This window comes from Pseudorca crassidens, chromosome 16, assembly GCF_039906515.1.
Source record: "Pseudorca crassidens isolate mPseCra1 chromosome 16, mPseCra1.hap1, whole genome shotgun sequence".
NCBI classification, from domain to species: domain Eukaryota; kingdom Metazoa; phylum Chordata; class Mammalia; order Artiodactyla; family Delphinidae; genus Pseudorca; species Pseudorca crassidens.
This window is the reverse complement of record NC_090311.1, coordinates 7,674,729-7,690,767: the sequence shown is the minus strand read 5'-3', so window position 1 is coordinate 7,690,767 and position 16,039 is coordinate 7,674,729. Positions and strand designations below refer to the sequence as shown.

General features: G+C 62.4%; 2 protein-coding genes across 2 annotated transcripts in view; one reads left to right on the top strand and one right to left on the bottom strand.

Annotated features, from left to right (window-relative positions):
• The window catches only part of LHPP (phospholysine phosphohistidine inorganic pyrophosphate phosphatase), a 134,639-nt gene extending 131,354 nt beyond the window's left edge, over nucleotides 1-3,285 (top strand). The window contains exon 7 of the mRNA XM_067709115.1: nucleotides 2,437-3,285. Within this exon, the coding sequence (XP_067565216.1) occupies nucleotides 2,437-2,533 (97 nt within the window). The 3' untranslated portion in view covers nucleotides 2,534-3,285. The remainder of the gene's footprint in view (nucleotides 1-2,436) is intronic.
• A 3,897-nt stretch (nucleotides 3,286-7,182) lies between these two features.
• Nucleotides 7,183-16,039, bottom strand: part of FAM53B (family with sequence similarity 53 member B) — a 76,826-nt gene continuing 67,969 nt past the window's right edge. The window contains exon 4 of the mRNA XM_067709107.1: nucleotides 7,183-11,252. Coding sequence (XP_067565208.1) covers nucleotides 10,890-11,252 — 363 coding nt within the window. The 3' untranslated portion in view covers nucleotides 7,183-10,889. The remainder of the gene's footprint in view (nucleotides 11,253-16,039) is intronic.

Sequence of the window (16,039 nt, the reverse complement as noted above, 5' to 3'; positions counted from 1 at the left end):
TGAAGAATGCATTTTCCGCCATGTGCCACCCCTGTAACCACCACCCAGGTCAAGACCTAGAACACTGCCAGCACCCCCACCCCGTTCCCCCAGGAGGGAACCATCTTCTGGCCTCTGCACGGGAGGCTGGTTGTACCCATTCCCGAACCTGATACAAACAGGTGGTCTGGTTTGGGGTCTTCGCGCCTGGTTCTCCTGCCCGTCGTGACGTCTGTGGGGGGGGGGTGGGTAGATGCTGCAGCGTGTGGCGGGTGATTCACTGCGGGTGGTGTTGTCCTGTGCTGCTCTGACGTGTGCACGTACCACCCTCTGTCCCTCTGTTCTCCCGCTGATGGATATTTGTGCAGTGTCTGCCTTTTTGCTATTGCGACTGAAGCTGCTCGGAACATTCTAGTACGTGTCTTTGGTGAACATGTCGATGCGCTTTTGCTGTGTTGCACACCTAGGAGTGGAACTGTGTGTCACAAGTAGGTCCCCACATGGTTTTCCAGAGTGTGTGCCACATACAACCTTACGCTATGAACAAGTGAGTGTTTCAGCACTGATGCAGAATAACGTGGGTCTTAATTCCCACGTTCACTGTAGACTGTCTGGATCTGGCAAGAATGAAATAGTGATCCCTTAAAGTACCTCCACTGCCACGAGAGAGCTGCTGATCCTGTGGGTGGTGGTGAGGGTCCCTGTGCACTCGTCCCCTTGTCTTGTCCCCAAGGCTCATGTTTGGGGCCTCACCTCTGGTGGAGTCGTGTACCCTCCGCGGCACCTGTCTGTGAGTGTGTCGATCCCTGAGCCGCAGGGTGGCCCCGCTCGAGAAGACCAGAGGAGCGATGCCTGCCGGCCCTGGCATCTGTAGGTGGCCTCTGTGTGGAGTGGGCGCTGCCCACTGTGACCTTCTTGGGGGGGTGGGAGTGCCCAGTGGCAGCGCATGCCCTTGGAGGCTCTGGCGCCCAGAGTACCGCTGGGAATCAGAGGAACCGGGTCAGATGCCCGGCTCTGCTCTCCCTGCGGCATGGCCTCGAGCAAGTCTCTGAACCTCGCTGAGCCCCCATTTCCCCAACTGTCAGAGGGGGGCACCTGCCTCCTCCCCGAGGATGGAAGGAGAAAATGATGGGAGACGTGGGAGGGCCGTGCCTGAGGACTACAGCAGGAAGGGGGACCGTGCAGAGTCAAAGGTGGGCCCTCCTCAGTCATAAGGAGTGTCCGCACTTCCCTCCCCCTACACCCCTGCCCAGGTCCCAGGCCTCAGCAGCCCCTGGGGAGGGGGCCTCTAGGCTCCTGGGCTGTAAAAGAAAAGGTGCCGTTGCCCAGGACAGCATTTTAGGGTCACGTGCTTCATAGATGCCAAACCCTTCAAAGGGGCAACTTGACTTTAATGATGGTGTCAGAGCCAACTTCAACCACTTCCTTCCAGGCCAGGGTGGGGGCTTCCGAGGTGAGGGCCCGGTGCTGGGAGGGTGCCGTGTGCTTTCCCAGGGCGCTTGGGTCAGACCTTGGGGTAGTCGGAGTGGCCCCTAACCCCGCCGAGCTCCAGCCCGCGAGCAGTGGGACGGCCCTTCCTGTCGCCAGGACACCACGCTCCGGTTCACAGCCCTCCAGGCTGCCCCCGGCCCCCGGGATGAGGTCCCAGTTCCTCCCGCAACTGTCAAGACTCTGGGGGACGTGGCCTGGAGCCCAGCCCGAGCCCCTCCTCCCTCCTGTGGCCGGGGCCCCAGCCCCATTGCAGTTCTCCTCCGCCTCCATGTGTCCACCTGGAGCCCTGCTCTGCTTCAGGACCCAGCCCGCAGCCCCCACCATGGAGCACCCACACGGGGTCCCCTGGGTGCTGCACGGACCCCACAGGCACCCACACGCGCCGTGTGGTCTCGCTCCCCTTGTCCTCAGCATCCAGTGGGACCTCAGGGAATCCAGCAGGGCCTGGATGAAGGCGTTGGGAGCTTCTAGCCCCCCAAATCTCAGCCAGAGAGGAGCTTTGCCAGGAGCCTTCCTCTGCTGGGTGGGAGCAGCCTCTGCGGGCGCTGAGCAGATGGTACATGAGCCCCCTGGGGTTTGGGCAGGAAACTCAGAGAAGGACCGAACTCAGGGCCCCGCTCTCAGAGGTGTGATCCTTCTGCTGGCAGCACGGACGGAGCAGGGGCCAGTGGTCACCGCGACGGGGCTCCGAGCAAGCTTCCAACGGGAGGGGCACAGGGAGGAGTCTAGGTGGACGGACAGTCAGGAGGGACGTGTGTGTGCTCTTGAGTTGCGGCGGCCGGGCCTGGGGCGTGGGGAGGACAGGGACAGCCGTTGGCCAAGACCAGCCTGCCCGATGGGGCACAGAAGGGCCTGCAGGTCTCCCGAGGGCAAGGCCGGGCCCGTGCCAGATGCTGGGGGGCAGTGGCTTCGCAGGGGTCACCTTGGGGTTACTGATCCACTAACCTATGGTCCTGCTCTCTGCAGGCCCAGTGACGAGCACCACCCGGAAATAAAGGCTGATGGGTATGTGGACAACCTGGCGGAGGCTGTGGACCTGCTGCTGCAGCACGCGGACAAGTGACAGGCTCTCTGGGAGGGCCCCTAGCCTCCTGCCGCCCTCTCCTGTGCCCACACCATCCGAGGCACTGCCCCCTGGCCTGGACGGGCAAGCGAGAGGGTGCCAGCCAAGCAGTTCTGGGCTGCCCTGCCCCTGAGCCACCAGCCCCTCCTCCGTCTCCTTCTGCCGACCCCCCTTCCCTCCTCCTCTCCGGGCACACCTCCCAGCCTCCTGGGTGAAGTTTGATCCCCACCTGCTGGCCCAGCCCCTCCCTGTGCTTCCCTAGTGGAAGTCAAGAGGTGGGGCACAGCTGTCGAATCCCCAAACCCATTCTCTCTCCAGTCGGCCAGACCTTTCAATGCGCTACCGAATCGGACTCTGGCGTTTGCCCCCTGCCTCTTTTCAAACAGCCCTTGAGTTTTAGGGAGGCGCCTGGAGAAAGCGGGGACTCCCAAGCAGAGTCCTTGCGGCCAGAGCCGAGCCAGCCTCCCCGGGACTGCCCAGCGGCCCCTGCCCTCACCTGGTGTCAGAGGGACCGCTCAGCACTCCCCACGAACCCCCCAAACAATGCAGCCCGCCATTTCTATCCCAAGTCACCTCTGGAACCCAAATGGAGCGGCTCCCAGGGGCACTTTAAAGACTGCCGTCCTTCGAGCAAGAATTGTAAGCTCTGGAATCCAGGTGGCAGGTGGAGGGTACCTTCTGGAGCCTGAACTCGATAGACGTGAATGTGTCACACCCAGGAAACTGACGGTTAAATCAACTCTCTGCCCTGACCCACGGCGACTCCGGCTCTGACTGCGCGGGGTGGGCGGCAGGGAGGAGGCACCGTCCCTGATCCTGCCCTGGACTTGAGCCCCTGCACGTCAGGGGGCCAGGGCCCTGAGACACCTCGCCTGCCTCAAACCCTTTGTTTAACAGAGGGGGAAACTGAGGCCCCACGGGGACCAGGTGCACAGGGCAAGCGTGGGCCTTCCCTCACGCAGCAGCCCGAGGTGGCGGGCAGTGAGCCGCGGGCTTCCCAGATTCACTCACGGCCCAAGTTTCAGGTTTCAGCATCGATCAGCAGAACAGATAACTTGAATGCTCTGTTTCTCCCCAAATCCATCCAGAACCCACTGACAAATCTCGGGAGACTCCTCGTGAAAGAGGTCGTGAGTCTTCCGTCACGGGATTTCCATTAAACGAAGGCAGGTGATGATAGAACGCTTCGCCCTGAACCTGAGTCCCCAGCACGGGAGCAGGGCCGGCGGGGGTCTGTGCGGTCCCCAGGGCTTGCCCGCCAGGCCGGCCACCATTAAATCAGGATTAGGAAGAAACGGTGGTAGCTGAGTCTCTTCAGCAAGATGAGGCCACCGGCCAGGCTCGGGTCGCTGGCTTGCAGGGGAGGAGGGGCGTTTGGCCTGTTAGCTGGCAGATATGCAGATGGCCTGCCCCTGGACGGAGTCCCCTAATTCCAGCTCGTTAGGCGACCAGCGCAGTGTGGGCAGCAGGCACCAGGGCTCGGAAGGCGACTGTGCGGGGACGGGCCTGCAGCCTTCTGTTGGGTTTGTTCCCTCTTTTCTTTCTTCCTTTTTCGTGGGCTGCCCTTGCCTGCTGTCCTCAGCAGGGGCTTGCAGGCAGGGCAGTATGGTTCTGGAGGAAGGAGGCTGGGGGGGTCCCGCTCTCCATGGACAAGTGGAGCCTCCCCTTGCGAGCTGCTGCCCAGGAGTGAGGACGGAGAGGGACTCAGGGGCAGCAGGCGCAGACCCCTGCTTTGGGTGGAGAACACGCTGCCCCCCCGAGCTGTGGGTTCTGTGAAGTGGACACTGTCATCTCCCCATTTTACAGGTAAGGAAACTGAGGTGCAGGGAAACTGACTTGCCTACGGGCTGACGGCTGGCAAGGATAGAGCCGAGGCTCAAATCAAGGTCTGACCCTGCATCCCATGCCCTTTCTAGTCCCTTCCACGATCCCTCCACAGGGGATGACCTGCGGTGGTCCCGGTGGCTGTCTTTCCAGGCGAGGAGCACCTTGGCATCCTCCCAGTGGAGATGAAATGTGCCTCGGGATTGAGGTCCAGCCCTACTCTGGGGACGCCATGTACCCCCGAACCTCAGCTATCCTATCCTTCCCTGAGCCCTGCCGGGGACCAGGCCCGGCCAGGCCAGGGTGCCCCGTCGCCCCACTGGGGATGCTGACCCCTCTCCTGCTGCGGCGCCGGGGGCTGCCCAGAAGTGAGGATGACCTGCCTCACCCCTGGGTCCTTCCAGCTGTCGGGCCCTGGCCTGATGCCCACCCTCCTTCCCCACCCCCCAAGCAGGACAGTTCTCGGGCCAGAGATAGACGGAGCCACAGGCCACAGGTAGGGCTGGAGTTCAGAGCTGGCAGTGGCCTGAGGACCTGTCTGTGGTCAGGAGATGCGCCCCAGATCTGCCACAGGGCCAGCAGACACTCCAGGCTCTCGGGCCACCCAGCAGAGCTGCTGGAAGGGGGAGGGACGGGTGGGGCAAAGGAGAGGGCAGGACGGGGGCACAAGGGCCTCACCTACCCCCAGATCTCCCAACTCAAGCGTCCACATGGTACCAGCCCTGTGTGAAAACCCGATTCAAACTGGGTTAATCCAGCAGGAGTTTATCATCTACGAGGCTTCCAAATCCAGGCCTGGCTGGATCCGGGTCCCAAGAAAGTCCCAGGCTGACCCTGGGGCAGGGCAATGGCGGCTCCAGCCAAACTCGCACGGGAGAGGAGAGGGGCATGGCACCAGGAGGGCATCCACACCATCCTCTCGCTGCCCTGCCGGGAGCTGGGAGCCAGGCTGAGGGGTCCGAGTCCTCGCCGGCAGGTGTGTGCCCACCATGGGGCCCAGACAGCTGCGGCGCTTCTCTCCTCCTCAGATCAGGTGAACGAGGTCCCTGCAAAGGCCTGGCCTACCCGCTGGGCCATGCCTGCGCCTCTCGGGGGAGCGGGCGGGCAGCGGCAGGAGGAAGGGGCACAGGGGTGGGGACGCTGGGAGGGACACGCGTGGGCGCCTGCTGGGCGCTCACGGTGCCACCTCCACCCAGCCTGAGTATCTACTAGGTCCCGCCTTCCCGCTCAGAACTGTCCCGCTTTAGATGAGAAACAAACTGGACACTTTGTATCATCTCATTTTTTCTTAAGTTTTGATTTTTTTAAAATAAGATTATAAAAGCAATATGTTACTATAGGAACATGAACAGAAAAGTTTACAAAGGAGCCACACGGGTCACTCAGAGCCTGACCACTGTTAGTATCTGGACACATTTCCTTTCACCCCTCTTTCCACATGGAGATAAATGTTTTATCACAGTCTGGACTGGACTGTCTGTCTAGTGTGGTACTGGGGTTTTTTTAGTGTTGATTCTCTCATTTAAGCCCTGAGAGTGTTACAAGCCCTGTCTGCATATGAGGAGGCTGCCTGGAGTCAGCGTATGTCCTGGTGGCCCATGTCAGCTGCCGGCGGTCCACAGCGGGGCCAGGCCCAGAGACCTGCAGCTGGACCCAACGGCAGGGCATTTGAGCTGCTGCCCAGTGAGCCCCAGAGCCTGTGCCCAAGACGGTGTCCTCCCCCTGCCACAGGGGAGGCACCACTGGGTGAGCTGAGCCAGGGAGATAAGGCTCCACCCGGGCCATGGCCCGACAGAAGGGCCGGCGCCAGCCCCAGGTCCAGACCCGAGCACAGCCAGGGTTGTCACCTGAGCGGGGCAGGCAAGGAGCTATTAGGGCTGTAGGTCCATCCGGGGCCACTCTGTGGAAGCCTCCCCTGCCAGTCATGGGGGACGCGAGGCTGGGTCCCGGGGCCCCTGGGCTTTGGGGCTGCAAGGCTGCACCTCACACCCCCAGCTTCTGCCACAGCAGCCTTGCTTCACCTGCTTCGTAAACTAGACGTTCATGGACCATTTTGTTTGAAGAAGGAACGGCTGCTAAAGAGATAACAATAACAGTCTGGACGGGGTGCTCTTGTGTCTCGTTCCCAGGGGCGCATCCCCTCAGGACCTAACAGATCTCCAGGCAGAACCTCTGCCGTCAGATGATGTGGGCCAACCTTGGGTTATAGAAATGACAGAAGCCTCCCTAAGCCTGTCCTCGAGGCTGCAAACATCCTGGTCTCCTGAGCTTGGTTAGCGAGGGGGTCCCTGACTTGGGGGCCAGGCACAGGGACCGTGTGCCCTGGAGCCCACTCTGAGCTGAGCTGTGAGTGCTGGCGACCCCTCGGCCTGAGCAGCACAGATCTGAGCCGTGCTGCCCTCCGAGGAGCGTGGGGTCCCAGCCTCCGCCCCCTCCCTGGTGGCCCTGGTGGGCAGGGGGCCCCGCAGGCCCACAGGGCTCCAGGCCAGGCGCCCTGCAGCAGTGCATCCTGGAGCAGCTGCTGCGTGGCCTCGCATGGCAGGCATCTCCAGCCGGAACACACAGGTACGAACCGTCCCGGTGCTGGGGGCCCCCGCGATCACAGCACCCCCAGCGTGGTCGCGCACAGCCTCCTGCACCTGAGCCTCTCGACAGCTCTGAGATGTCCACTCTCCCCGTCTTACAGACCTGACCCTGCGGCTCGGAGGGGATAGAAGGGCCCAGGCTCTGCCCGTGCCAGTCCAGAGCGAAGGGTCCCAAAGGCAGAGGGGGGACCCTCCGATCTGCCACACCCAACAGAAAGCACACAGCCGGCTCCCGGCAGCTGGGTATTGAACCAGGAAGCTTTATTTACACAGTAAAAGTAACAAGCAAATTCCTGAGAGACTAGAGCGGCTCTAGTGCAAGACAGTCGCGGCCCGTGCGGAGGACAGGCTGCGGTGGGTGGAGGTGGGGGACAGACCCAGCGCCTCTGCACCCAGCGCTTCGCCCCGGGCAGGGGCCTGGCCCAACACTGCCCGTCCTGGCCGCCACACTTCCTGAGGCTCCCCAGTGCCCACGAGGTACAGCTGGGAAAGCGCACACGGCCCGAGAAACCGCCGACTCGCCGTCCCCGCGCCCCGGGGCATCGCCCACCCCCGCACTGAAACACAATTTCTTTGCCAAAGAGACTATGCTAGAAGGTCAGACTATCCTACCTAGGCTACAAGATCTCCGCTGCGGTCTGGGATTTCTTTTTTTTTTTTTTAATCTTTTTCTCTTTCAAGAGGAATGGTTTTTTCTGGCACCAGTGGGAGGGGTCGGGCCAACTGTGTGGCCGTGGCAAGACGCGGCACAACTGCCTACACGGAGGCACCGCCCTGGCCGGGCTGCCGCCCCAGCGCCGGGGTGGCGGGGTACCGCTCGCGCCCCAGGCCGCGGGGCCTGAAGCGGTCATCGTTCGGGTGACCGGCCCCGAGGCCAGAGCACACGCGACTTGAGCCTGCGGTGGGGCACCCAGGGCTTGCGCTGAGGGCCCCGGCAGTGCCAGCCAGAGCGCGGAAACGAACACGCCAACCCTGCCTGGAGACCCATTTGGATGTTGGGTTTGTTTATTTTTCTAAGGTGGACTTCTCCTTTATTTAAATTTTCTTTCCGCGTACAAATTCACAAGACTTTTCTGCTACAAAAATTTTGCTGAAAAGTAAGGCTTTCTGAGAATGAAAATTCATATGCATGATCAGAACGAGCTCTCCTGTGGCCTGGATGTCGTGTCTGCCTGTGGGCCCTGGGCTGGACCCCGGCCTCCACCGTAAGGCAAGAGGGTTTGCGGTAATGTAAACGGCGAGGCTGTGGCCCTGGCCCCCGGCCCGGCCCTCACAGGCAGCAGCCCGTTAGTCCAGCGGCTCTAGCAGGCGCTCCCTCTGGAGTGAGCAGGGATGCCCCGGGACAGGAAGCCCCCCCTCCCCACCCACGACCCCGTTCTAGTCCTTCAGGGCCCCCGGGGCCGGCGGACGGCCTGGCACCGCCCTCCCTCCCGGCTCTGAACTTCCTCAGAGGCAGGAGTTCATGGGCTGCAAGAGGCAGGGCCCCAGCAGAAGTGAGGCTTGCGGGGAGCCCACCAGGCCGCCTGCTGCCCCCAGGGGCAGCCCGCTGGGGTCAGAGGATGCCTCCCTCCAAGACCAAATTCCCGGTGCCAGAGGAGCAGAGCACAGATGGCCTCTGGCGGTGTGGCAGCACCTTCTAGACGAGGTCTGCTGCCTTCAATTAAGACCGACATGAAGCCACTGGAAGGCCGTCTCTTTCTCTGAGAGGGGTCACTGGCCATCCTCTCCCCTCCCTGCTGCTGTCGTGGGCTTTGGCGAGGAGCTTCGGTTGGGGCAGAACAGCCAAGAGAGGCCTGAGGTGGCTGGAAAGGGCCAAACCCTGCCTTGGGCTGGGATCCCTTCTGCCTTTTGGGTTGACAGGACCAGCCTGCGGGGAGGTGGGGACGATGGGGCCACTGCTTGTCCTTCCCTGCCACCAGGCCTGGGAAGGGGGGGAAGTGACTGGCAGGGTCCAAGGGCGTCACCTGTGCCACAGGCCCGTGACACCCACCCACCGCCATGTGCCCTCCCTCCCGGCCCCGAGGAGAGGCCCATCCTGGCTGAGTCTCGCCCCTGTCGGTGGGTGAGGGAGGCGGGATCCTGCTTGTCCTTCCCCGGGAAGGACTGCTGTCCTGCATGCGCCCCCTATGGCCACTCTTGGTGCGGCCAGGTGTCAACACCTCCCACCCCAGGCTTTCTGAGGCCGAGGGGCGCCAGCATGTACTCTGTGAATTCATACGTTGGTCGCTGGACGCCACCGAACAGCTGCCCTAGCCTCCTCTGGATCAGCTCTAAGACGACGGGCCACCAAGCAGGGGTCAGGTGAGACGTCCTTCCCCACCAGAGCCGCCGGCTGCCTCGTCCGACTCCCCAGGGGAACGTGCCTTTGGAGGGACCTACCCAGCGCCCGCACACCCGTTACGCTCTACAACCTGAGGCTTTCAGCACAATCTTGGGGGGCCACGGAGTTGGGATTTTCTGCAAGCATCTTATGGCTGACTTTTAAGAAAAGCCAAGTATAAATGAGAACTTGAGCCCCCTCGCTTCTGATGTAAGAAAGTAAAGGTTTAAGTAAAGTTTCCCAAACATTGTCTCTCTCCTCAGTGGAAAGAAAGTGAGAGCTACTTGTACTCGACCTGCAGCGGTGAGGCATCCCCGTGAACAGATGAGCAGGGGCAAAGTGACTCCGAGAGAGTCTCTGTCGCGGCAGCGAGCTCCGGAGAACGCACAGATGTGTTTAGCCTCACGGGAAAAAGAGCCACTCGCTCACAAGCCGACCCAACTGCTATCGTCTGAGGAAGGCGCCAAGCTGCTAAAAGCCAGATTCCAAGGCAGCAGAGCCCAGGGGGCATGTGTGCAAGCGGGGCTGGAGAGGAGCTGTCTGGGAGGGAGACGTCGCGGGGTGGGGCGCCTCGGCAACCCCGGGGGGCAGGGGACGGGGGGGCCCGGAGCCGGGGAGGGTACGCGCGCGTCTCGCTCTATGCCTGCGGCGGGGAGAGGCACTCGCCACCCTCTGCTCCCCGGCCCACCTGGCCCACCGACAACGAGCCTGCGCGTGAAGGCTGCGGGGCCCCAGAGCGGCCAGCAGACGCCCTCCGTCCTGAAACGAGCGCAGGGCCTGGGGCTGTGCGCCTGCACAGAAGTCCTGCTTCCTGAGGACGTTTTCAAGAGGTCGCCCTTTTACGGTGACATCGCTCCACTCGCCTGACACTCCATGACAGGTTGGTCACGGAGAGTGGCTGCCAGCTGCCGACCCTGCCAGAGCGGCCCCCAGAGCGGCAGGAGCCCGGGCCAGGCCGTCCACGCCGCAGGAGGGGCTCGTGGCTCTGCCTTTGCGGCCAACAGAGCCACCAAACGTCTCCCCAGCTAGACGGCCTCTAACGAGCGCCCCGAGTTGTTCCCTGGACCCTGAGAGTCCAGATGTGGAGGCCGCCCGGCAGCCCAGGGCTGCTGTGCCCCGCACTTGGCATTAAGGCTAAACGGTTCTGGTGTCACCACGGAAGGAAGCGTCTCCCGACCCCGCCCAGGCCCCAGGTGGGAGGCCTGGGAGAGAAGGCACGGAATACGACTGAGGGAGGGAGGGCGCTGTGGGCCAGCTCCCCCCCCACTGAACCTGAGCAGGAGGCCGAGAAGGGCCGTGACCCCAGAGGAGGGACCCGAGCCCGGGCGGAAGCACACAGAACGGGCCAGCCCTGCCGCAGCGCCACGGGACTGCCCAGCGGGGACGGTGGGACGCTTGCGCCGACATCCCACAGGAAAGAGGGGGAAGGAGACCGAAACCAAGAAGCTTCTCTCCCGGCCGTGGTAGCTCCACGGAGCGTGGGTGCGGTGCTGGTGAAAGGCTGAGACCCTGCACCGCGGGCCCGGCCAGGCGCCCGGCGGGAGAGGGGTGGGGGGAGAGGTGGCAGGAGGCCTATGGATTCTAGCGCACCCCCTGCCCTGCCCGCCCCGCCGCCAGCCGGGGCCTCTCAGTTGTTCTCTATCTGCTCAATGTCCAGCTCGCCGTCCAGGGAGCAGGGGCTATTGCAGACAGCCCCGTGGTCCCGCCAGGCCGTGCCCGGCTCCCCACGCCCACCACAGCCCTCGCCGAGGGCGCAGCCACCCGCCTCCTCGCAGCACGGCTCCTCCTGGCAGGCGGGGTGGTCGTCCAGGGACGGGGGCAGAGGCTCGGGGATCGGGGTCCCGGCGGGGGTCCTGCCCCCCGTGCCGGAGGCCGAGAGCAAGGCGGTCCAGGACCTGGTGCTGCTGACGTGGAGGGCGAAGGGGCTGTGAGGGCCACGGTCCTCCGTCCCCGCGCTCAGGCAGCTGAGGCTGCTGAAGGTCTGACAGTTCTGTGGGGGAGACAGACACACACGTCACTCAGGGTCACGTTCCTGGAACCGAAGGCCCGCACGCCCCAGCCAGCCAGGCCCAGGCCCCTGGGGCTATCTGCTGGTGGGCCCGCCGGGCAGCAGAAGACCACCCAAGTCCCGGCCGCTTCCCCGACCTGGACAAGGACAAGGATAACGTATGAAGAAATACCCCTGGCCGGTGAACACCATGTTAATAAAGAAAAAGCGAGGTGCAGTTATTCATCTGCAAATTGGCAAAGAGGACGAGCTTGCTAACAACCAGTTCTGGGGGCACTGCGGTGGGGTGGGGGGAGCAGGGGCATGCCCAGAGCCCTTCACACACAACCTTTCTGAAAACGGATCTGAACACTTCATCAGGCAATTTCACTTCTAGAATTTTTATCTGAAGAAAACAATCCGGACGCATGCAGAAATTCAGTGACATGAACATTCCTCGTCACGCTGTTAAATTGAAAAGAAGAAAGTGACCCAGATTCCCTGCGATAAGGGTTCCATAAAGCATGTCTTTTCAGACAAGGGAAGCCTCTTTAGCCATTAAAAGAACACGGCAGGAGTGGATTTACTGACGCAAACGGAAACACCGCCAGGCCGCACTGCTGCACAAAGGGGGCACGGTGCCCATGCCACCCTGTCGCCGTGATAGGAGGGGACATGGGCCAGGAGGGTTGGCTTGACATTCACGTGGTGCACATCAGAGCCACCCAGGGGGCCGGTTTCCACGTGAGCCCTGGGCTCCTGTGCTCTCAACAGGCACTCAGGTGACGGATGCTGCAACCCTGCTGGGGAAGGGGCCAGGCTCACAGCTGGGGGCCGCGGAGACACCCCTCAGCCTCCCTAGGCCTCAGCTGCCTCATCTGTAAGAGGCGAGTGATGGTCCCTGCCTGTCCCACAGGGCCCTTTGAGGCCCCGGTGAGAGAATGTGGCTGCCCAGGGCTCTGCACCCGTAGGCTCTGCCTCTGCAAGGGGCCAGCCTGGAGGAGGCAGCCTAGGGCCTGCCCGTGGCGGGCAGAGCTTGAACACGGCCCAAGGGCGCTTGGGGCCACCCACTCACAAAAGGGGGCAGGCCCGGCACAACGCACCCACGGGTTCAGCTACACAACAGCTCTCCCAGCTGAGCAGAGTCAGGACGGAGGGCTATGCAGACGAGGGTGCCCAGACTGGGGACCCTCGCGGTGCCCCTCCTGGGCCACGTGGGGCTCGCTGAGGCCCCAGGCCTCACAGGGCATGTTCCCTCCGCTGCCACAGCAGAGGGCCGGACGCAGGTCCTCGTGCAAAATGGCCCCCGAGAGCCTCCGTGTCCTCAGGTCAGAACACAAACCTAACGCTGTGTGTGGGCAGAGGCCCCAGATGCCTGCACCGGGAGGGTCCCTGGGCCCCCTTCTGCCTCCCAGCCACTCTCCTGACTGGCCTAGACCTGAGCCAGGACGAAAGGAGAACTGGGTAGAGAGACAAGGAAGAGGGAGGATGGCTCAGCCCGGGCCTACAGAAGCAGCGGTGTGTAAGGAATTTCCGCGAATGGCAGTGTGACCCGTTACAAATAATAACGCCCAGCGTAAACCCAACGTGCTGTGAATGGGTCACAGGGGATGCCGAGACCCTGATGCCCTCAGCCCCACGAACATGCGTTAACTAAGGTGCAGGCGGGTGCCTGACTTCACGGCAAACGTGACGGCGTGTGTCTGGGCACTAGTCATGTTAAACTGCAGCCAGCCAGCAGCAGGGTGCTGGGGACCCCAGCTTGCGGGAACCTTTCAGAGACGCTGCTTTTGCCTCAAGCATGCCCTGGCGAGGGCTGAGGTCAGAGAGGCTGTTACAGTCCTGGGTTCCGCCACACACAGGCCTGATGGCTTCAGACAAGGCCTTCCAACCTCTGGGCCTTGGCCCACCTGACAAATAAGGGCTGGGCGAAGGGCACCCGGGCGACCCCCGTTCTGAAAGTCTGGAATAACTGGGTCCTTTTTGCTTTGCAGCAGGGCAAGAAGCTGCAAGGTTTGGTTGGTGAATGTTTGTCACAAGCAAACCCCAGGATGCCACTGAACCCCACCCTCTGACAGTCCTCAAAGGCACCTACCCCTTGGCTACAAAGCCAGTGTCACGTTGAAAACGTTGTTGACTCAAAACTCAGCTGTTTCAGCCACAGTGAAAACCTGCTGAATGTCCCAGCCGGTGGCACGCCCCACCTGCCGGGGAGGAATGTGACCTGCACAAAGGGGCAGTGTGTGTGTCCTGCCCAGGCTCCATCCCAGGAGGGCCCATCCTGTGTTGGCATCCAGGGCGCGGCCCTGGGGGCAGGGTCCCGCCCAGCCTCTCCTGGCGGCTCACGCTCCCCAAAGCCCAGCTCCAATGCAAGAATGCTGCACAGGCCTGTTGGAGGCCTGGAGGCCTGTGTGCCCTCAAAAACGTCTGGGCAAAGCTGCAAAGCTTCGAACAAGTTCAAAGCACTGTGTGAACATCTTTCCAGGGTGAGATGGCTGCTTTGGGACAGACAGTCACCCCTATGCCAGACCCGGCCCTGGCCCAGGGATGGGCCGCCTACTTGGGCACGAGCCTGACCAGGTAGCAAATCTCAGGACCATCCATTGGCCTCAGGCTAGTGGCTGGAGACACTGCTCAGCACCCCAGTCCTAGAGTCTGGAGCGACTTTGGAATGGAGCCCCTGAAAGTCAAGTTGCTTCCATCAGAACTGCCAGGCCTCAGGTACAGGCAGCAGTGTCTCAGCCCACCCACCCAGCCTCCCCAAGTCAGAAGCAACGGCCCCTTCTCTGCACAGCCCTTCTGTGCAGATATCTGCTCCCATCCCCTCCTTCTGGGTGGCAGGCCCCTGGCCAGGCTCTGGGTTCAGCCCCGCTGGAACTCTGTGCAGCCGTCATTGCAGACAGAGGCCCACCAGACCCGGGTAGTGAGAGCACCCCGAGGGCCGGGCCCGGCTCCCGTCCACACCCGCCGTCCACACCCAGCCCCAAGCGCCCACACTGTGAAGAGGCCGAGGAGGACGCAGCCCCTCGCCAGCTAAGGGCACCTCTGCCTTGAGCTGCAATCTGAAAACCAAATCCCCCCTCGGGAACCTCACATTAACTTAACGGACTCGGCCCCGTCCTTCTGTGCACGCCGGCCACCACCCACCCTGCCGAGCCTTGGGCCATGAGCTCCGTCCCCTCCCCAAGTGCCAGCCTGGAGCAGGCAGCCCAGGGCCAAGGGCAAGGCAGACTGGGGTGCCGTGGCCGAGAGCAGGCAGCGGCAGCCCCCTTTCTCCTGGTCGTCTTGCCCTCAGGAGGACAGGCTGTTTTCCTCACTCCCGTCTCCCTGGGCCCCATCCTGCCCTTGAACCGGGAAGGCCTCGGGAGCGTGGTGCGCGTGGCCCAGGGGAGGAGCGCGGGACGCAGGGTCTGGGGTCGGAGGAACTCGCCCAAGACTGGCTCCTCCACTGACAAGAGTCGCCTCATTGGGGAAATGAACAGTCGTCACTGGCCTGGCTGCCTCCCTGGGACATTGCAAGGGTCCCACGAGAAAATGGATGTGAAGCGGGGCTGCTGGGGCCCCACCCGTGGAAGCCCGTTCCCCAGCGCCTGGCACAGCTCCCCTGCCCCTTCCTCCCGGGGCAACCCACAGCCAGGGACTGGCCGATACGGGTTCTGGAGCTGACCTGGGCCTGGGGGGTCAAATCCCAGGTGCTCTTCACACTGCTGGGCCCCCCTGGGTTAGGCTGAGGGCTCCTTCCCTGGCCTGTCTGCTCCCTCACTTCCTACAGGTTTCTCCCAAGGGCCTCCTAATCTCTGGGACCCGATTCCCGGCTGAAGCTCTGCTTCCAAGGAACCGACCTAAGACGGGAGGTGAAAGCGCTCTGTGTCAACTGCTCATCGGTACTGCTGTTCCTTCCTTCAGAACAGGAACGCCAGGTGCCGCTCAGAGGCTGACCGTCCGATCCCGTCAGGAGTCCACCTGTCAGGACCAGCCTGCCTTGCGTTTACTGGGGATCAGTGGTTGCTGGGGACCTCTCCTTGCTCAGCCCGGGGCCTCATCATCGTGCCCACATGAAACTTCCTCTCAGCATCGTGCTGGGACAGAACACGTCTCCCCAAGGCACACGTGTGCTTGCCCTTCTCAGGCAAGAGGTGTGACAGAGTCCCCCAGCTCCCCTCCTCTGGCACCATCCTTCGAGGCTGGCTCATTCGCTTCTCCTCTTTCTAACGCTGTCTCCCTCTTTGTAATCCAATTCATGGATCTCTCTGTGTTACTGATTTTTAGGGAACCACCTCAGATCCCTCTAGAAAGAGGGGCATAAACAAGCCCAACCAGCCAGGGAGAACGAGCAGACCGGGTCCGCGCCTGGCCCAGGCTTCTGGAGCCTTGCAGCCACTCTGCTGCAAGCTGCTGGGCTAGGGCCCTGGCTAAGCGGAGGCATTTCCTCCCCCAAGCAGACACTTTCATGAGAGCAGAATTCTCCAAGTATCAAGAAAACGCCAGGCCATGAGAGTGGCGAGGGGCCTGGAAATTTTCTAAGCCTCACTTGTGCTGGAAGCCGGCACAGAGACAACCAGGGCGGTGAGGTATGTGGTTTCCTGGGGTGGCGGTTTTGTTTTGTTTTTTAAACTATCTCAGGAAAGAGAAAAAGGCACCGGCTTATTTGGGGCCTATCTTTAATCCATCTTTGGTAAATCGGAGTTTCCCATGAAGGCTGGACTGTCTCTCATAGGAAGCCCCAGAGCCCAAGGGGTCAGGCGGTGGGCTGCCCCGGCTCGGAGCTGCGGGTCTGGTGGCGGGTGTCA